The sequence below is a fragment of the Cyprinodon tularosa genome, unplaced genomic scaffold, assembly GCF_016077235.1.
Source record: "Cyprinodon tularosa strain WSP-4 unplaced genomic scaffold, ASM1607723v1 ctg63, whole genome shotgun sequence".
NCBI classification, from domain to species: Eukaryota; Metazoa; Chordata; class Actinopteri; order Cyprinodontiformes; family Cyprinodontidae; genus Cyprinodon; species Cyprinodon tularosa.
This window is the reverse complement of record NW_024039374.1, coordinates 215,019-237,309: the sequence shown is the minus strand read 5'-3', so window position 1 is coordinate 237,309 and position 22,291 is coordinate 215,019. Positions and strand designations below refer to the sequence as shown.

Below are 22,291 nucleotides of genomic sequence, written 5' to 3'. Positions count from 1 at the left end.
TTCTTACCCAGGGTTGCAGGGGGGGTAAAACCCCCCCTGCAACCCTGGTTTGCATTTGTATAGCTCACAGCATGTTCATTTACATGTTAAAGCCTCCCCTAGAATTCCATGGGGGGGAGGCATGGGGGGAACACTGCCTAAGAAATTCCACGTCAATTTCTGACAATTTACGGGAGTTTACGGCAAGGCCTGCAAATTGCCGTAAACTGCCGCTAACCTGAAGTTCCACGACAATCTAAAGTGCCGTATATTGACGAAAATCCCACTTTTCATGCAGTGATCTGTTCATTTCTATATCTGTTCACTCTTCTGCGTAGGTCAGCCAAAATGGACATTCTTATGCTGACATATATTGTCCAGAGCGACTCCAGCATCATATTTTAAGGTAATGCTGCAGGCTGTGTAAGAAGGCGAAGAATATTGACTGGGGGCTGTGGGGGACACTAGCAGACTGACTTTATGGCTACGTTCACACTGCAGGCCTTAATGCTCAATTCCAATTTTTTTGTGAAATCGGATTTTTTTGCGTGTCCGTTCACACTTCCAAGTATATGCGACTTGTATGTGATCTACTGTGTGAACTGAAAGCGTTCAACCGAAGTGTCCCGCATGCGCACTCGAGGACGCGATGACGTCACATGTAGCAAGCGTCCTCAGTGTTTGCGGAAGTAAACATGACTCGTAATACAGCAGCGTATATTGCGTTCTTTAAGTTCTTCTCCAACAGGAGCAGGCACATTACGAACGAAATCTTTTTAAGAAGATCAAAAAGAAAGAGAGCCAGGTTCCGGTAAGACCCTTCGAGTTTGACCTGAATCGAGCTATCTTTCCAAATATGAATTAAGTCAGCAACCTCACTTTCTCTCCATTGACTGCTCTCTGTGTTATCTTCCGCAATGGTTGTTAGTTTTTCCCGCCTCCGCTTAGTAGGACGCAGATTAGTAACGTTTAGTAACATTTGTCAAGTATCAATGACGTGTAGGTCGGATGAATGCGACCTGGCCGTACAGACACAGGTCGCATTTGAAAAGATCAGATACGTATCGGATTCAGGACCACATATCCAAGTGGCCTGGGTCGCATTTGAAAAAATCCGATCTGTGTCGTTCAGACTGTCATAAAAAGATCTGATACAGGTCACATATGGGCAAAAAAATCGGAATTGGGTCACTTCAGGCTGCAGTGTGAACGTAGCCTATGATAAAAAGGAAAAGACGGCAGAAACTCTGTGCAGTATTCAGTGGGGTCTTCCCTAAAATTGCCGAAGACGCAAGGGCCTGATAGATGGTAAAATCTTCCTCTGAAAGATAAAATGTCTTAGGAAATAAGAAAAGGAGTCAAGTTTGCTTCTGTTTTAAGCATTTGGACAGTCATGACCTGGGTGACTAAGAATCCACATCATCACAAACTAATGCAAGATTGATGCAGTTATATCAGTTTTAGATGATTTTTTTTCTTCAGCATTTTAGTAACAGTACAGAGTACGAAAGTGGACTCTCTGCATTTAACCCATTCCCTTGGGGAGCAGTGGGCTGCCATTGTGCAGCACCTGGCGAGCAGTGTGGGGTTAAGGGTCTTTTTGCCCAGGGACCCAGAGTGGCAGTCTGTGGGAGTGGAGCTCAAACTCAGAACCTCAGGATTCCAAGCACAACGCACTAACCATTAGGCTGCCACTCTCAAAAGTATGGTTAGGGTAAAAATGGATGGATGGATGGATGGATGGATGGATGGATGGATGGATGGATGGATGGATGGATGGATGGATGGATGGATGGATGGATGGATGGATGGATGGATGGATGTTGTAAAACCACAATTGTACACTCACCGGCCACTTTATTAGGTACACCTTTCCAACTGTTCGTTAACACTTAATTTCTAAGCAGCCAATCACATGGCGGCAACTCAGTGCATTTAGGTCATGGTCATGGTCAATCTCCTGCTGTTCAAACCGAGCATCAGTATGGAGAAGAAAGGTGATTTGAGTGACTTTGAACGTGGCATGATTGTTGGTGCCAGAAGAGCTGGTCTGAGTATTTCAGAAACTGCTGATCTACTGGGATTTTCACGCACAACCATCTTTAGGGTTTACAGAGAATGGTCCGAAAAAGAAAAAACATCCAGTGAGCGGCAATTCTGTGGGCGGAAATGCCTTGTTGATGCCAGAGGTAAGAGGAGAATGGCCAGACTGGTTCGAGCTGATAGAAGGGCAACAGTGACTCAAATAACCACCCGTTACAACCATGGTGGGCAGAAGAACATCTCTGAACGCACAGTACTTCGAACTTTGAGGCAGATGGGCTACAGCAGCAGAAGACCACACCGGGTGCCACTCCTTTCAGCTAAGAACAGGAAACTGAGGTTACAATTTGCACAAGCTCATCGAAATTGGACAATAGAAGATTGGAAAAACGTTGCCTGGTCTGATGAGTCTCGATTTCTGCTGCGACATTCGGATGGTAGGGTCAGAATTTGGCGTCTACAACATGAAAGCATGGATCCATCCTGCCTTGTATCAACGGTTCAGGCTGGTGGTGGTGGTGTCATGGTGTGGGGAATATTTTCTTGGCACTGTTTGGGCCCCTTGGTACCAATTGAGCATCGTTGCAACGCCACAGCCTACCTGAGTATTGTTGCTGACCATGTCCATCCCTTTATGACCACAATGTACCCAACTTCTGATGGCTACTTTCAGCAGGATAATGCGCCATGTCATAAAGCTGGAATCATCTCAGACTGGTTTCTTGAACATGACAATGAGTTCACTGTACTCAAATGGCCTCCACAGTCACCAGATCTCAATCCGATAGAGCATCTTTGGGATGTGGTGGAACGGGAGATTCGCATCATGGATGTGCAGCGGACAAATCTGCGGCAACTGTGTGATGCCATCATGTCAATATGGACCAAACTCCCTGAGGAATGCTTCCAGCACCTTGTTGAATCTATGCCACGAAGAATTGAGGCAGTTCTGAAGGCAAAAGGGGGTCCAACCCGTTACTAGCATGGGGTACCTAATAAAGTGGCCGGTGAGTGTATACTGTAATGTTACAGATTCAATGAAAAAAGCAATAACAGCGATATTACAATACAATACTGGGAAATTACAACATTTTGGTATAAATGATTATTATAAAGACCTGTAATTTTTCTGTGTATTGTGAAAGTAATCCATTAATAATAACAGTAATTTACTGTGAATTTACAACATAATGCAAATGACTACATCAATATTCTCCCACTTCATCCATTTATGGTTAATACAGCTTTTACTTATTTGTGCACATTAACTATATTTATTTAAAAAAAAACTTTCGTTAAAATGCCATCAGAATGCTTATAATATTAAGAGTGTCTCGGGGCCTCCTCTTCAGTGTCCACAACATTGGATCAGTCCTTTTGCTGCGCATCTGCAGAAAGGTCCAAACAGACAGACAGCAAACCATTTGAAAACAAATGGCGCGAAAAGAGCCGTGTCCCCAACTTATCGCTTTTTTACGCCATATTTAGTGACTTTTCAGACACCCCTAGCACTTTTATTTCAAAGAAATGCTTAGTAACACAACTAGCGACTTTTATCTGCTACTGGAGACTTGAGCGACAACATATAAAAGGGTCGAACTCTGCTCTCCTGAGTGAGTAGATTCGTAACCCCGCCTCCTGCTCTCCTCTTGTCTGCTGTCATGACTCATGCTGGGCAGGCTGCCTGCACATCGGCTGCAGGACAGAAAGACAGAGACCCTTTAGACTTTGAATCCAATAGCGGCATTTCTTGTCAACAGTGGCAAAGAGCCGGTAGGAGCAGAAAAGAGAAGCTATTGAGGAAAAAGTCTTTGAAAATATGAAACAAAAACATAGAATTAAATTGAAATGGGTGTGCCTCAGTTATGTAATAAAGTAGCAGGATTTACCCTTTGTTTCATTTGGTCATGAGACAAGGGATTTATTTATTATTATTTCTCAAGAGTGCTTAGTTTGGAAATGTGTTGATAGTCCCTAAAAGAACCACCTCCGGTAAGAAGAGTAACAGAGAACGGCTGGCTGAAGTCTGAGCTCCTGAATCGGATCGATGATGAGATGGGTGCCACTAACTCAGCAGAAGTTGAATATCCAGCTTCTAACTAACTTCCCCACGGCAATTCATGACAGATTCTGAAACTGTCTAAGAGTTCACAATGTTTTTGTTCTCCGCACGTCCCATACTGCTGAGTTCTTTCTATATTGTGGCATTTTGAAACAACTTTGTCAAGAAGAGCTAGCACCATTGCAGCCATACAAAATTCTGCAGGCAACTGTTAGGACACCTCAATGACAGCTCTAGGGGGATATATTATAATTGAGATATTACAAAATACTTTAAATGACAAATCAGATTACCTCATTTGAGATCTCATAGTTGCAGCTATGATACGTCAAGATTGGTCAAAAGAGGAGGAAGAGGAGCATTTTTTCAGTTAAGAAAGGAAACAAATATCTCATTTCTAATCTGTTGTTCTTATATTTAGAAGTTTGACCTGAAGCTTAAAATCACCTAAAGATGCATAATTTTAATCTGACACACTGTAACAATATAAGAAACATAACACCTTTAAGAATTGAAAAAAGGCAAACAAGCATCCCATACCAGGAACAGATAAATGAAGCTCCACTACTGGAATAAAAAAAAAAAAAAACGCTTTTTTTCACTGCTTCTCTGCGGGGGTTTAAAGCATGCCAAAACACTTTCCTGGGAAAACACAACATACTATAATGGGTTGAGACTTGTTAGTGTTTCACTTCCAATGAAACATAACTTTGCCTGGAGTGTAACAGTGAGAACTGGGACAGAAACCTACAATAGTGATATACATACTCACTTTTAAACAAATGTTTTATTCTTTACATTTCAGTTTTTAATGCCTTTCCCAATAACTATTTAGTTCATTGAAAACAAGGTATTGAACAAACCGGGCTTGATCTGAAACCTTTAAAACTGGTCATGTCACTCCTCTAAAAAAGCTGTAATAAAGCGTCAGATTAGAAAACAAAATAACAAGAGGAACGTTGACCATGGCTGGGTTTTTGGCTTTAAGGTGCAACTCTGGTGACCTTTTCTGATGCTCTATCGAAATCTCTTAACCATCAACAATAACACACCTCTTCACCCTGTTCTTCCTTAGTTTGATCAACCCTCAGCCTCTGCCAGTCTAATGTCACATGAAAGTATACTTACCAATACTAAACAATTAGCTAATCCAATGTGAACCACAAATGTTAAAATCTTTTAATGTTTTTACATTTTCAGAGGAAGTTGATGTTTTCAAGTGCTCCTTATTTCGGCAAAAGTGGAAGCAATTCAGAAGTTTCTGATGGATGTTTATAGTGGTGTCCACCTTGTGTAACCTCTCTGACTGTGCCAGATTGCTTTGCAGTGCTTTGAAACTAGGATCTCCTGCCTTCAACAAGCCCTTGAAGTAAGAGAAGGTTCTAGGTATGTCAGTCAGCCTGTGTCATACTTCCTAGTTAAGCGTTAACAGAATCAGTGAGCATAAAGGAGGGCTGTGCAATGCTTTTCGTCTTACAGCCACTTATAGTTAATGTTTCATGTTTTGTTTTAAAGTACAGACCTGTTTGTGGTTTACCCGCAACAGAAGTGGTCAGATCAGATAGTACAGAAAAAAAATTCTCTAGGGGACTATTGGGAGTTGTTTTTGGTGTTTGTGACAGGTTTACTCTTATGGGGTAGAATTTCTCATCCACTGACCTAAAGTTATCAACAAGATTTGTTTTTATTCTTCTTGTCTGCAGGCCAACAATCCCACATTGATGCACAGCTGGAATCCGTTCTGATGAACTGAATAAAAGCTGCATCTTCAGCCTTTTTGGTAGCCTGTTGATTGCCTGGTTAATGTGTATTAGGTGTCTGTTAATTCTCTCTGTGGATCTTTTTGCTTTTGTCAACTATTTTGATGAAGATATCTTGTTTTAGATGGGAAATTTGATCATTTTCTTTCAACTAGTTTTCCTCCTGTCTTGTGGCCATCCAGAGAGCTTTGGGAAAGTTATTAGATACAGGTGCTGGTCATAAAATTAGAATATCATGAAAAAGTAGATTGATTTCAGTAATTCCATTTAAAAAGTGAAACTTGTATATTATATTCATACATTACATACAAACTCATATATTTCAGATGTTTATTTTGATGATTACAAATGACAAATGAAAATCTCAAATTCATCATATCAGAAAATTAGAATATTACTGAAGACCAATAAAAACAAAGGATTTATAGAAATGTTGGCCAACTGAAAAGTATGAACATGAAAAGTATGAGCATGTACAGCACTCAGTAGTAGTTGGGCCTCCTTTGGCCTGTATTACTGCAGCAATGCGGCGTGGCATGGAGTCGATCAGTCTGTGGCACTGCTCAGGTGTTATGATAGCCCAGGTTGCTCTAATAGTGGCTTTTAGCTCTTCTGAATTGTTGGGTCTGGTGTATTGCATCTTCTTCTTCACAATACCCCATAGATTTTCTATGGGGTTAAGGTCAGGAGAGTTTGCTGGCCAATTAAGAACAGGGATACCATGGTCCTTCAACCAGGTACTGGTAGCTTTGGCAATGTGTGCAGGTGCCAAGTCCTGTTGGAAAATGAAATCTGCATCTCCAAAAAGTTGGTCAGCTGCAGGAAGCATGAAGTGCTCTAAAACTTCCTGGTATGTGGCTGCGTTGACCCTGGACCTCAGAAAACACAATGGACCAACACCAGCAGATGACATGGCACCCCAAACCATCACTGACTGTGGAAACTTTACACTGGACTTCAAGCAACGTGGATGAAGTGCCTCTCTTCTTTTCCTCCAGACTCTGGGACCTTGATTTCCAAAGGAAATGCAAAATTTACTTTCATCAGAGAACATGACTTTGGACCACTCACCAGCAGTCCAGTCCTGTTTCTCTTTAGCCCAGGCAAGACGCTTCTGACGCTGTCTGTGGTTCAAGAGTGGCTTGACACAAGGAATGCGACAGCAGAAACCCATGTCTTTCATACGTCTGTGTGTGGTGGTTCTTGAAGCACTCACTCCAGCTGCAGTCCACTCTTTGTGAATCTCCCCCACATTTTTGAATGGGTTTTGTTTCACAATCCTCTCCAGGGTGCGGTTATCTCTCTTGCTTGTACACTTTTTTCGACCACATCTTTTCCTTCCCTTCGCCTCTCTATTAATGTGCTTGGACACTGAGCTCTGTGAACAGCCAGCCTCTTTAGCGATGACCTTTTGTGTCTTGCCCTCCTTGTGCAAGGTGTCGATGGTCGTCTTTTGGACAACTGTCAAGTCAGCAGTCTTCCCCATGATTGTGTAGCCTATAGAACTAGACTGAAAGACCATTTAAAGGCTTTTGCAGGTGGTTTGAGTTAATTAGCTGATTAGAGTGTGACACCAGGGGCCATCAATTTTGAACCTTTTCACAATATTCTAATTTTCTGATATGATGAATTTGAGATTTTCATTTGTTGTCATTTGTAATCATCAAAATTAAACAAAATAAACATCTGAAATATATGAGTTTGTATGTAATGTATGAATATAATATACAAGTTTCACTTTTTAAATGGAATTACTGAAATCAATCTACTTTTTCATGATATTCTAATTTTATGACCAGCACCTGTATAGGATTAGCTTAGTTTTCAATCAGAAGGGAATGTTTTCTTAATGATATTTATTGGTTTCTTTCTGTTTGTTGGTAATTCACATGGGAAACCTTGGAACCTGTGAAAAACAACCTTCTTTAATCCTGAAATGTTTCCTAGACTTTAATTCTATGGAATGTAAAAACAAGTGTATTGAAGCTAAACTGAATTTAACCATTCTGTTTAATATCCCAGTGTCTTATTTAAAGGATGTAAGCTAATGACTAAAGATTCCCCTTCAGTTTTTACTGTCCCAACCACATATAACTGTACTTAAAGTTGCTCTGTTCTGATGTCAACCTTTATGTCTTGTTATATTATAGATTGAGCAAATTACCAAAGCGTTGGTTGTTCTTGACTTTAAGGTTCTTACACATTTGTTTTTAACCCTTATATTTCAGATCGAATCTGAACCAGATCTAGTATGATGTGTGTTACATGATAAAGTAAGGTTATCTTACCTTAAAATCTATAGAGTAAGTAGTGGGTAGGAAAATAACGCATATGTTTTATTGCATTTATTAGTCAAACAAATCAGGTCAAAACTATTACAATATGGTTCAAATATTTAAACAAAGCAGTAGTACAAGAGTGGGAAACCTTTCTGAATGCATTGAATATGTTAAATGTCCTTAACCCAATTTACAATTGGGTTTAAGTCTGAAGAAAATGAAATATTACTAATAGTGGAAGTTGAACATATCTATGAGGTTGTGCTGGGCTCACTTGTCATATAAAGTTTGCATATAATGAAGTTCATTACATACCAAAAAGTTAAAATTAGGTTAAGAATAAGAGGATAGAGCACAGCCATAGATTTATCAGCCAAACACTATCAGATGTCTGAGAAGGTTAAATTGTTTTCTCATGCGCATTACATTTTTAAAATCCAAAAATCATATTTTGGCACAATGTTAAGGTTCCTTCATCTCAATAAGAATAAAACCATACAGAATTGCTGTGAGGAATGCACAATTCTCTGATATTCTACAAACACACATGCACTGTAGTGTGTTTTGGATGCGCAGTGGTTGGCGTGCACAATCCATGACCAGAGGCATTAGTCCTCGATGGGCCGACACGGGTTCAAGTCCAACCTGTGGTCCTTTCCTGCATGTCCCCCCCCCCTTCTCTCTTTCCCCATTTCCTGTCAGCCTACTGTCAAAAAACAAGTCACTGGTGCTGCAAAAACTAAAAAAATAAATAACATATATGCACTGTATTAAGAATTCACACATTTTAAATTCTTTGGCACTTGACCTTTGAAAAGCAAGTGTTTGTGTGCAGCAGTCAAAATACATTATAGTTTAAAACCAAAACAAATTACACACTGGACCTCCCTGGGTTCATTTTAATAAGCGTTTCCAAAATAACTCAATGTATGATTCAATTTATTGACAAAGTTCCCTTTGCAAGAGCCTTAAAGTGAAGCATATATCTGCAAGTAAAACTTCTACATTCTCCTGTCTTAGTGAACAACCTTTTCTCTTCCTGTCAGCTAGCTAACTAACCTGATGGCAAGTCAGTATAAGTAAAGAGCTCTTCATCCAGGTAATTAAACCATCTTTGTGCTTTTTGTCTCATGCGAGGGATCTTTATAGCATATAAGTTCAAGCACTTGCAAACGAGTGGCTTCTTGCATTTCATTGTGTGCAAAATAGTGTCAAGTCTTTGCTACTTTTATGTGAAGCACAGATAATATAAGGCGAAATGAGTCACAAGGCAAAGGTGGAGAAAAGACCAATGTATCATACTGAATAATTGTTAACAATTGCAGCTGTAAATAGGAAATCTCCAACAGAAACCACCTCCACCAACATTAATGCCACCCTGAGCAATACTTTTAGTTCTCACGTTTCGCAAAGTGAAATGGCAAAATGGCACATCAGGACTGATAATAGAAACCTTTAAAAAAATGAACATTTTATAAAAGTACCTAGAATCACAGAAGTTGTCCTCAGTCACTTATTAAGTGAAGCTTCAATAAAGTGCAGAAACTAAAATGCAAGTTAATGTGTGTCAGCTTGGTCATTTGAAAGTTCAGACTCCCACTTTTACCAGTGGTCCAAATGCCAAAGTCAGGGTCTATTCTGTAGCTAGAACAGCACCCAGCAGGTGCATTCCTTTATCTTATGGCAAAGTCATCTAAGCTACCCTGTATTTTATTTAACAGTGTAATTAAAGTAAAAAAAAAAAAAAAACGCTTCATCACAAACATGACCCTAAATAAACAGGTCACGGTTGTGAAATAAAAAGATGGCCTGAAGCATTAAGGATCAGTTGTTGGCACTAAAAAGGAAGGCTGCATTAGTGGCACAGTCAAGGATTCTTCCCCTACACATCTGTGGAAGGCACGTGAGGATGAGGAACAAAATAAAAAGGTAGTGAAAATAAAATATAAAAACACAGAGATGCACCAGTCATTCACTAGAGATAGGAATCAGCCATCTGATAGGCTTAATCAGCTCTGATTGGTGATCCAGAGGTCAGGTTCCAAAATATTATGGCATTCAAAAAATACATAAAAACTTAAGATCCAGACTTGAATTGTGTGTGCGTGTGTTCTCCTGATAATGTTCATCACTTTAGGCTGCTATGTCACCGTGTCATTTTTATCTATTTACCAAGTGCCTGAAAACAATCCTGTAGCCAGATTACCTATAAAAATGTTCAGGCTATTGTTTTCAGTTTCAAGCATACTTCATGCTGAGTTGTGTCTACAGCCCAAACTAAATCATAGTATTATCTACAAAAAAAGTTCCCTTTTTAAAGACTTGCACTCATATTTCACAATAGAACTGTTTTCTTGTGGGGACTCCATTATATGATATCCGTTATGCGCCTGCCTACAAGTTTTACAGTGCGCAATAGTACTATATTGATAAATGCTGAATGAAATAACCTAAGATTAAGCCCAAGAGTTCTACACCTTAGTTAATCAAACCACCGTTTTGGGGGGATTTCCTTTTAAAATAAGCAAATCTGTCCTTAAGAAATCCGGATACTTATTTTACTCATTAAAAGCCTGACTGGTGCATCTCTACAAAAAATGAACTTATTTAAGTACAAATTTAGATGAATAACGTCATAGGAGGCACAGACTCAACATTCACCGAAATCACAACTTTTTCCATAAGATAGCAACCATTAGCTTGTCTTGTTTGCTGAAGATAAGCATACATACAGTGTGTCTGTCAGTGCAACTTGCTTTTAATTAATCTAATTTATGTCTTATCCCAATAAAAGTAAGCCATCTCATCCAGGTCGACAGGGTAGTCTGTGAGATACGTGGGACCTTTATACTTCCCTCTTTTGCTTTTCCAAGGGCCTGCTGGCAGGTAGATGTCCCTCTCTTGCTTTCCAGGCTCCAATACCGGAGCCACCAAAAGATCATCCCCAATCAGAAACTGGGAATCAATCTTAAAGGCTGCCTCGTCGTCTTTGGCGATCCACCACAGGGGCCTTATGATGGGATCTCCAGTATTAACAACCTCCCCTGCCAGCTTAAGAACCCTTGGAGCCACCTCACTTTCATGGATCTCTGAAAACTTCCGGGCAATCTGAACCACCTAGAGAGAAATGAATAGAGTTTTAGCAATTATCATTTTACCTGGAATTTATATTTAGCATGAAAGCAGGGAAATTCATTGGTGGCAGCCCCCCAGCTTATTATCTGTGTGAGAAGGAACAATTTTAGTTTGTTAGTGCTGGAAAAAAAAAAAGAGAACAAAAAGTGAAACACCAAGATACCTTAAACACTTTAGTGAACACTCAAAAGGTACACAGTACTCCAGCAACTCCTTTTTGCTTTAAAACAGTAAAAATAAAGTAAGAAACCCAGTGTGGGTTAAAATAGTGTTTAAACCTCTTTTGGTTTTTAGACTAAATGTCTTTTATCAAGAAAAAATGGCCCCCTCTAGTGGTCACATCGGACAATGCTATAAAAATTTAACATCTATTCCATGAGTAAAAATTAATTTGCAAAAATCTACCAAATGTTATCCAATATTTATTTATTTTTTTGGTATTTGAGAAAATAGGAAACAGGAAATATTTGTTGCTCTGATGTATTTCTCAATATTTTGCCACAAGCTCAAATTAATATATGGATTTCATATGACAGACCAACAAAAAGCAGAGGATAAGTGGAAGGAATCGTCTGGATGATTTTTTTCTACATCTTGTCTAAATATAAAAATCAGCAAACTTACATTTGTATTAAATCCTCTTTACTCTGACACTACTAAATAAGATCCAAATAAGAAACTAATTAGCAGATCAAGTCTACCTGTGTATTTTGGTTTTAAAACAATTATTCTGTAAAGGGGCTCAAGGATTTCTTAAAGGCGTTCAGTGAACACATGGCACACTAATGACAACAGAATATAGATAACAGGTCAAGGAGAAAGTTCTGTAGAAGTTTAAAGCATGCTAAGATTGTAAAACAATATCCAAATCGAAGAAGCTGCAAAAATATTCACATTTGTTAAGCGTTAATCTTTTTCTTAAATTACATGTTAACCATCTAATAAACCAAGAGCTAAGAGGCTTTTATCACTTTCGAAAAGCTGCAGAGATTTAAAAGTCCCATATTTAATGTACGGGGACATTACAGAGCAAACATGGAAGTACAATCCAGTGATCTAATGAGGCACAAACTTAATCTTTAAGACTGTATACAAGATGGGTGGTAGGAACACCGCACATTAGCCTGAACACAGCATCCATTTAAACATGGAGGTGGAAGCATCATGGACTCCAGTTACTATAGGAATTTGGTTTTAATGTACAAACTAAGTTAAATTACCTTTTCAAAGGACTGTTTAACTTTTAAAAAGGGTGTGGAAAAGTAAACAATAAAAATCTATGAGATCTAATTTTGCAAAATTTAAATCCATACCAGGCTCTATGAGCACAAAGGCATTATTTAAAAGGTCAGTGAAATGTTGCACATTGTCCCTGTTTGAAATAATAACTTAGCACCAAACACCACTGTATTCCCAGTGTGATCACCTTTCAGTTACTTGTCTTAATTTTATTCTCTAAACATAAACTAGTTACCAAACTAGCAGTTTCTGTTGATGTTGTTAATTTCATTTAGTAGAGAGATGATGTTTTGGGATTCCACAATTCAAATAATTATTTCTAACTTGGAATTATGCTTTTTTTCTGTAAATGCTCACCTCGTCATCATAAGCCCATGGTGGAATAGAGAACTGCATGGCAGGCATAAAAGCAGACAGCTCCAACCATCTGATGTACAGCTCTCTGTCTGGCAGCTCATTGGTTTCATTTATCTTGCCTAAAATGCAGCATAGTTAAGACAAAAACAGATAAAAACATGGTGAATTTTGGTACATGTGCTGGGGTCTCCTACCTGCAGTGCTGTTGGGGTAGGCATTCCCTCCAATCATATCTGGCAAGACAAACTGGTAGCCCAGAATACTGATAGTCAGAACAGTTGGGATGATGGACTTGAGACCAAGGTTATAACCCCAAACTGAATCCCTGTCAATGATCCTAAAGAAACAGGAGATGTTCTGACTCTGGTAGCCAACACGGAGCTCGGCACGCGAGCTGAAAGGTATGACCATCTCCGTGTAGCGCCGGGTGAAGGTGGAGGGGTCAGACAGAGGAACCAGCGTGCTAAACTGGCGAGGGAGGTAGCTTGTTTCTCCTGCATCAAACTTAAACGATGTCACATTATAACGACTTTTGAGCATATTCAGTTGTGACAAGAACCACCCACAGGCTTCTGGGTTCGTAAAATCCAAGATGCCACCAATACCATTCCACCAGCGGACGAGGGCAGGTAGCTCTCCACTTGGCTCTCGGACAAAAAGGCCTTTCTCCATAGCAACTCCAAAGTTAATGGAGTCATAGTTGATAAAAGGATGTGTCCACAGCGTGACTTGAAAGCCGTCCTTTCTGAGTTTTTCAAACATACCGCTAGCATTGGGGAACTTCTGGGGGTCAAAGTCAAACTCTCCATAGTCAGTGGTGTAGCGGTCATCCAGCTCCAGGTGGGCGCAGGCAAAGCCATGCTTGGTGATTTCTGATGCGTAGCTCAGAAACTTCTCCTGAGTTATAGCTGTCTTATGGAGGGCCCATGTGGACCACACCGGCTTTTCAAACACTTCAGAAGACGGGACTTTGAAAGGCTTTGGGAAGTATCGGCGCACCTGAGCAGAAACAATACAAAGCACATAGGACAGTTTATAGCAAGCAGATAAAATGCTGTTACATGCTGTTAACATCTGGCTAGAGCTTCATAGTAAAATGCAATTTACGTTTATTTCTTTTTGCTGATAATGCACACTTCATTTGTTAATAAATAATATCAAATATATTTATATCCGTCATAACTGATTACCTTTTTAAAAAAAACTTTATACCTGATGTAGGGCTGCAACTAACGATTATTTTAAAAATCGATGAATCGGACGATTATTTTTTCGATTAATCGGACAAAAAATATTTTTTATATTAACCTCTTTATTCCAAAATAAACATTTTAGACAGAACAAACAAACACACAAGTACAGGTTGCTCATTAACTGTACTGGTGCAATATGAAAAATAAATGTTTGTGTTAAAACTACGCAAACTTACATGAGAAATGTAGCTGTACATCCACAAAATATGGGGTACTTTGTTTCATAAAGCGCAAAAAAAGACATTTTTGTTTTTAAAGCCCCTAAGGGGTTCAAACAATAGGCCCCCCCATTTCAACAAATGAGTTTTTTTAGACTAGAAAAGTTCTGCCTTTTAAGACAGGAAAGTACAGCAGTTAGAGTTGCTACTTGAGAAAATACTGAACCATAGAGATAAAAATAGCCCTGTGATTCAAATTATAAATTGTATTTGGAATAAAAATGAGAGAACTAGGGGTGCTAAAAAACGCATCCTCCAAAGACTCCAATTTACATGGGAATGTGGCAGATAATTAATTTACATATTACTGATCTTGCTGGATTTTATTCTGCTTTACTGCCATAAATTGCAGGATCTTCTTTACTTTATCTTTGCCAGAAGATTTAAACTTTAAAAGCCTTGCCCTCTTAATTTGCAAGTTAATTTATTTATAAAGTAAATGTAAACGCTGCTTAAGCTAATTCAAATGAAATTAAAAGTGAAATAAGTAGCCAACCTTATCACTGTCTGTAACCTACTAACAAGGTAAGGAAAGCATCAGATGAGCTACCTGAGAAACTAACGTAACGTTTCCCCACTTTAAAACCAAACAAACATGGTGGTTCCGTGCCATGTTAATTTCTTTTGAAAAAAGTTGCATGTTATCACTTTTTTCGCTTTACAAAGCGCAGGCTATTTTAATTATTGTGATCAATTTGCGCCGTCCATCCCGGTGCATGCGCGCTTCATTTGCAGTCTGGACGCTGAGGCTCTGACTGCAGCGCTGAGAGGGACTCCTGCGGGAAAACGCGGTTTGGGGTGGGGGAGGCGCCCCACGGCAGAGTAGGAACGATACATGCTTTCACGTAAGAGTCTCTAAAAGCCGCCAGTGACACCGAAAAAAGTCGCCAGATTTATCGCTAGTCGCTTTTTTGAAAAATAGTCGCTGGAGGGGTCTGAAAAGTCGCTGAGTTGGCAACACTGCACCTGCGGCGCTGACTCGCTCTGCTATATTTTTTTTTCTTCCTCTTTCAGTCAAGAGGCAGTGATGACGGCGCGGTGGATGACGCAATAATCGCGCGACACAACTAATCGATGATGAAATTCGTTGCCAACGCTTTTAAAAGTCGATTTTTATCGATTTTATCGATTCGTTGTTGCAGCCCTAACCTGATGTATTCACTCACACGGAGAGGTAAACGGCTCATTCATTTAGCAGTGGTATCAGCCGATAAGCTGAGCTCAGGATTAGATAAAAACTGGATCTGAGCATCTCTATGAAAATAAACAACTGCTATCTACAAAATAAAGGTAGTAAATACAAAAATAAGACTAACATGCAAACATGGGAAATATGCAAAGGAACAATAGTGCAAAAGAGAAATGCTGCAATCATAAGCACCTTTCCCACTGAAATTAGAGGGTTAGCGGTTTTTCAAACACGGGCGACCCGCTAACAGTCGGCATTTTGGTCCCTCTCTGTTGCCAAAAAATAAGCTGAGTCTGATCCACTGCTGGCAAACTGCCTGGCTTCTGTTGTTTTGGATTGTTATATCAGACGCGACCACCGCAATGTTGTGACGTATGCTCGCTGTGCTCGACGGTTTCACATAAATTAGCAGGTCAACCTGGGTCTGATGTTCTCAACGTATGCTGATCAGAGCCGAGCCTTGCGAAAGCTATTTTAACCCAGGTCGCCCGCCGAGTCCTTTGACACGAGTCAGTGAGCCGTTCCCACTGCCACTAAAAGCCAATTGTTTGTGGCTTTAAACAGTTGTTTTGGCCATTGGGAAAGGGGTTATAGAAAACACAGAGCAGGACACTTCAAACACCTATGACTTTTACACGCCAACATCCTGCAAAGGAAAAATACTGCAAGCAGCAAATGCAGCTGCAATTTTAGAAAAGCTGCTACTGCTAAACTAGCTCTGCACAATGAAAGTGCCACAGACAACTAGGGGAAGTCGACCATCAACTCATACGATACCCAGAGGACATTTGGAGGAATGAAAGAAAAGCTTTTCTGTTGTGAGAATTTTTGATTAGAAAAAATCTCTTAATTAAAAGGTGTCAGCTGAATGGCCAATATGCTTCCAACATTTCAATGTATCAGCCTGATTGGAGCGTAGAAATGACAACTTTCAGGGTTTCAGCCTGCTAAGCTAGATCACTTATTTTGTTTATAAACTGTTTGGAATAAACTGAACTGACTGTTCTTTTCATGTATGCGAACACACTCACCATATACTTGTGAATGGAGGTAACATCCAGCCCCACACAGACTCTGTAGCTGAGCTCAGGGAAGTCCTGCTGTCCTGCCGGGGGTTTAAATGGGGAACCATGATATCGGGCCTCAAATCTTAGAGTCCTGTTCTTCTGCGACCAGCCCAAATGAAACGGGACTGAGTCATTAATCTTTATTGCAGTTGCATTGGAAGACAGCCAGTAACGTTCAAGGATTCCCCCAAACGCATTTCGATTGGAGTAAACGTCACTGGTGATGAAAGGCCGTGGTTCCTCTTCCCCTATGATTCTCAAAGGCCAGTACTGTTCTGCTGTCTCTGCTCCTCCGTACCAGTGAGAGTCGTTGTAGGCCATGGCATGTTCCACTGAGTGCAGACTCTGTAGCTCCTCCCAGCGAATGCGATAACACATCACTGTGTCCTTGTCTCGGACTGTCTCGATGAAAAAGTTCAGCTTGCCGGAGTTTGACCGAGTACAGCTCAGAATATTCCCCTCCTTTGTGCAGGAGTCCAGATCCAGAGTGCCAGACCTGGTACCATGTATGAACAGGGAGGATACACAACAGAGAGGGGAAAAGTTAGCAATGGACATTTATCTTTTGTATCTCTGCTTCTGTCTCCTTGAACCCCAGGAGACAGAAGCAGATGTCCGCTCTCACTGAGCCTGGTTATGTTGGAGGTTTCTTCCTGTTAAAAGGGAGTTTTTCCTCTCCACTGTTGCTACAAACATGCTTGGTATGAAGGGTTGCTTTTGATTCAAGGAATCGATGCAATCAGTTGGTTTTCCTTAGATAGAAAACTCTGAATAAATCTGACTGTATGATCTGGTTGAATTGTCTCTGTAAAGTGCCTTGAGATGACATGTTGTGAATTGCTGCTATATAAATAAACACAATTGAACTGAATTAAGTAAATCATGTTTGTTCAGGTAAAATAATAACTAGCTGGAAGAGAACAAAGCTGCAGCTGTATGCTATTTTTGTCGAAATGACCTCTGCTAATAATGACCATGACTAAATCGGTCTCCCCTCAGGGTGCAGTCATGTGTCTGCCTCCTCTGGTTTTCCCATCTATAACCCACAAACTGCACACAGGCAGCCTCTAAGCATAAGCTCTTAAAAAATGGACTAACAATGCAAAAGCCAACACAACTAGACACTCAACAAAATGTAGAACGAAAACACAGTTATCTTATAACAGCAATATCTAATCCTGTTTCTATACCAAGTCCATGGAAGTTTCCCTTTCCATTTTTTATTCAGGGCATAACCTATCTGAAATATAAAATAAAAACTTCAAATGCCATCTCAAGGTACTTTACAGGAACACAACAAGTTATCATTTTATAGCCTAAATCTAATCAAGCCCATCCTGATGAAATCAATAAATTTAGTTCATCACAAACAAACAAACAAACTCCTCAGCAACAAGAGTCACAGTAGTTTGTCTGTTTATCTTCCCTACATGCGTTTTGAGCTCCAAGTCTTTGACTCACCAGTTTTTTTCCTTAGGCTGATTTGGACAAACACCAACGACTACTGAATCAACAAAACGTTTGGAGATGTTCAGATCCAATCATCAAGCCATAAAATTCTGCTCCTGAAAAACCCATTTAAATCTTCACACCTGCCAATATGTCACTGTTTTTAACTGTTTACCTTTAAAGAGAACATTTTAATTTGCCGTCTCATATATCCCACTTAATGGGTGCCTTGAGAGCAAATAATCAGGAGCAAGTCATGACTCTTTCTGTGTTCAGAGTAGAATGTCTTATATGTTTATATCCTTTGATTGGGATCAAAATTAAAATTACAATTTAAAAAAAACTTAGCAATTACACATTTTTAAAAGTTTGACTTGAGAAAGGCCAGTTGACTGAATCTCATTCTCTCTTTCTTGAAATGCAAGGAGTACTTGACTTGAAAATATTCCTCTGATTTAAGAATAGAGAATAAAACCTATACTAAAATGTATTAGAAACTATTATACCCTATAATGGTTTAATGGAGATACTACATCTCAGATAAGAACTACATTAAAGTACAAACATTTTCCTTATACCAAAACATTTTATTTATATCCCAATTATTAATAGTTTGGGCTATTTATACCATTTCTATATTCAATACAGTTTTTTTTTTTATTCCATGCCAATTAAAAACACATCTTCTCTTGTGACTTTACAAAATCACATCATATTCAGGTTGTTTAAAGTGTTTTCTATCAAAGGAAACACATCAGACTGCATTCTTAGGTGTTCTTTATTTTGTCTCTTTCACGTTTTTTATTCTAGAATCTTAGTAGCTCATCTTTTTTTTCCTACATCTCACCCTATTTCTCACAATTTCACTTAAGATTTTCAATTTATATACAAAACCTGTTGTATCATACATTTAAATCCCTATAGTTTGGACTCTTTCTATGCCATTTGAATAGAGAAAGATGAAAACAAAAATCTGTTGAATGATAAATCCATTTTCCACAGAAAGCTCACCTGAAAGTCATGGTGAAGATGACAGCCCCAATATGGTTCCGTATGATGTAGCCATCTTTTTTCAGGTCCAGCGACTCAGTCTTCAGTAACTGGGCTTTAAGAACAGACACCGAATAGTGGCACCAAGCGATCACAGCAGCCAGAACCAACACACAGCCTAGCAAACCGGCCATCACCATCCGCCGTCCCTCAGGTCCAAGTTTCTTTTTGTGTGGGGAACCGCGTGTTCCATCAGTCACCATCTGCTCTCCAGGATCTCCTGGGACAATCCGATACATACTGAAATACTTGTTGAAAGGCGTGAAGAACAACGACTGTTGGTGCTTCTTGATGATCTTGACTGCCGCAGAGGAGCAGCAAATAATTCTTACGGTCTACCTGCAAATTTCTAATATCTTCATTTCTGAATAAGGATCAAGTTGTCCAAACCTGTGAAATAGGAGATGACAAACATCAGCTGAAGGATGGCTCGATGTCCAACGAAAAGGGGAAAGAATAAAACATGGGAGCAGAAACGTCTCAAGCTGTATTCTAGTCTGTTTACCAACCCTCTGCTAGAATTACTCACTGTAATGTTACACATTGGTTTTCAGAGTGTCCAGCCACATATCTAATTAACGTCCAGCAGATAGTGTAATCTGATAAACAGCAGGTAGGCAGGTTCAATGTCCGTATAGAGTCACACAAGTACTAGAACTAACACAGCTGATAAAAGCTTAACGACAGGCTATGATCAGAGCGAAAGGTGCAGACACCAAGTAAGCATGGTACAGTTACATTTATTGCCAAACCACGGTAAATAATATTTAGGATCAGCGCCCCTCTAATAACAGCACAGCAGCAAGCATGTAGTTCTCGGTGATCTACTGGTCTGACAAACCTTTTAAACGTCACTTAGACAAGGAAAAACAATGATTATGTTACTACTTGGTTTTCTTCTATTATTCTAGTCATTTAATGGAAATGTGGCAAATTGTGAAGAAATTTGGCTTAAATTATTTGCATTAAACCTTCAGAGAAAGGTTGATTATTCAACATTTTCTTCATGCACTATTTCAGAGTTTCAATTTCAACCTTTGCCTTACAAAAATATTTGAACCACTTAAATGTCCCTCATTTTGTAAAATGGACTCAAATAGGCTTGTCCCGATCCGATCCACGTATCGGATAGGGACGCCGATATTGGCAAAAAAATGCGTATCGGCAAAGCATGTAAAATGCCGATCCAGACTGCCGATCCAGTTTTTTAAAAAAATCTGGTCCGTATTTTCCAGTTTCGCCGATTGAAACGATCCATTCCACTATTTTGCGCCAGTGTTCCCCTGTTTTGCATTTTTATTAAAACTTACAGTAATACTTACACCTTTAACTGTTTACGGTTTTACTGCTCACTGTGCAATTTCAGATTGCTATTCGTAATTTTGTCCAGTTTGTGTTTATCTCTTAATAAACAGGTAAGTTTGTTGTTACCAATCATTGTGTTTTATTCAATCTCACCTAATTTAGCTGGCTAGATGTTATCAAGAGTACTAAAACCCTTTTCAACATGAGTCTTACAACTAAGGCTAAATACTTTAACTTAAACTTAAATACATGCTCGGATAGGCTGGTATCGGCCAGTATCGGTATCGGATCGGAAGTCCAAAAACAAAATCGGTATCGGATCGGAAGTGCAAAAACCTGGATCGGGACATCTCTAGACTCAAACTTCAAGAAATTTAGTTTGGGACCAGCACAAAGCAGAGGATTACTGTGAAATAAAATAAAATAAATAAATAAAAATAAATCAAATTTCTACTAATACAAATCTATATAAAAAGCATGCTTATGTATTTATCTCTCTACTTTGACAACACTAAGTCAACTTCAGACAAACAAATTATCTTAGAATCAATAAGGTAGGTTTTATTTTATCACCATGTAAATATAGCTAATCAATGAATGCCATTTGGGGTTTGCTAGATACCATTTATAAAGTTTTATAAATTAACTAAAATAAAAAAATACAATATGTCAACCCTTAAACACAAAACATCTGCAAACCTAAGAAACTTTTTGCAGCTGTAGTAAACTGACCAGGCAGGCAAAATACAACATTTCCTATTGTGGTTTGCTCCAACCAACTGTCACTAATACTGTGGGCAGTTCCACTGTAAATGTCTTTCAAGTAATATTTTTCACAAAGCTGGAGAAAACATATGTTCACTAAGTAGTTGGAGTTCCCACAGTCCATGACTGCAGCATGGATCAGGACATCTCTCCAGAAATGCTGCAAGCTGCTAATCACATTTCCCCGTCCAATCCCGTCAGATTGGGGTAAAAATCTGAATGTGGAAAAAATCCTGAAACTGAAAAAGCTATTTGAAACTAAAAAAGAAAAAATAGAAAGAAAGGGATTTTAATCTTAACATAAAATCTAAAACTGCCATAAAGAAAAGAAATAAAAAGGGGGAAAAAAAAGAGTAATTAAAATACTAAACTGAATTATGAGTATTTTCAAACTGAATGGAAGAATTTAGACTAGATTCAGTTATTATTTTCTGTTTGCTTTTTTAGTTTCTCATATTATAAGGTAAACATTTGATATTCAATATCACCTTATATATTTTTTCATTTTTAAATAAGATTTACAAACATTTTGACCCCTTTCTGACTCCATAGATTTGGATCACAGCTTGAATGTTAAACAATCCAAATCCAAACCCAGTTTCTAAATAAAACCAAACACGTTATATGGGTAGGGAAACTTTATCAATTTCCTCTCTACAGCTTACTGAGGATGTGTTTGTTGTTGAAGGTTCCTCGTTTTGCAACAACAGACAACTTATGACACACAAAACCTGTTTTAAAATATTCTCCTCCTGATTAACACAACCAAACATGTATATTTCCAAAAGTGACATCGTGTTTATGAACAAATAAACAAGTGTAATTCAACTTTAGTGAACGTGAGTTTCCCTAGAAGACGTTAAGCGATGTTTACTGTCACAATTTGGCATTAAAGCTCGCTTCATTTACAACCTGTCGTGACAGCTATCTGTACGGTTCAATTGCAGATTAATGTTGTTAAAATTAAAAACATGTACAGGAAGATATAGCCGTCGTGTCTCTGCTTACTTCAACAGCTTTATAAACAGATATTTACCTTATGTGTGCAGTTGAGTTACCGAGGTCACTTTGCGTACTGCACCGCCGAGATGTGGACAAACGTCTCTGGTCGTACTGCGCATGCGCCACTGTTTAAACCTCT

The 22,291-nt window shown here is 39.1% G+C and overlaps 1 protein-coding gene across 1 annotated transcript; it reads right to left on the bottom strand.

Moving 5' to 3' along the window:
* Positions 1-8,174: 8,174 nt before the first annotated feature.
* LOC119798589 (myogenesis-regulating glycosidase-like) lies at positions 8,175-22,260 on the bottom strand. The gene is made up of 6 exons (XM_038308133.1): positions 22,187-22,260; positions 19,042-19,470; positions 16,546-17,077; positions 13,049-13,853; positions 12,855-12,973; positions 8,175-11,240 (listed from the first exon to the last, which is right to left on the bottom strand). Exons 2-6 carry the CDS (start codon positions 19,317-19,319, stop codon positions 10,896-10,898), a joined length of 2,079 nt encoding a protein of 692 aa, XP_038164061.1. The 5' UTR covers positions 19,320-19,470; positions 22,187-22,260; the 3' UTR covers positions 8,175-10,895.
* Positions 22,261-22,291: the final 31 nt, after the last annotated feature.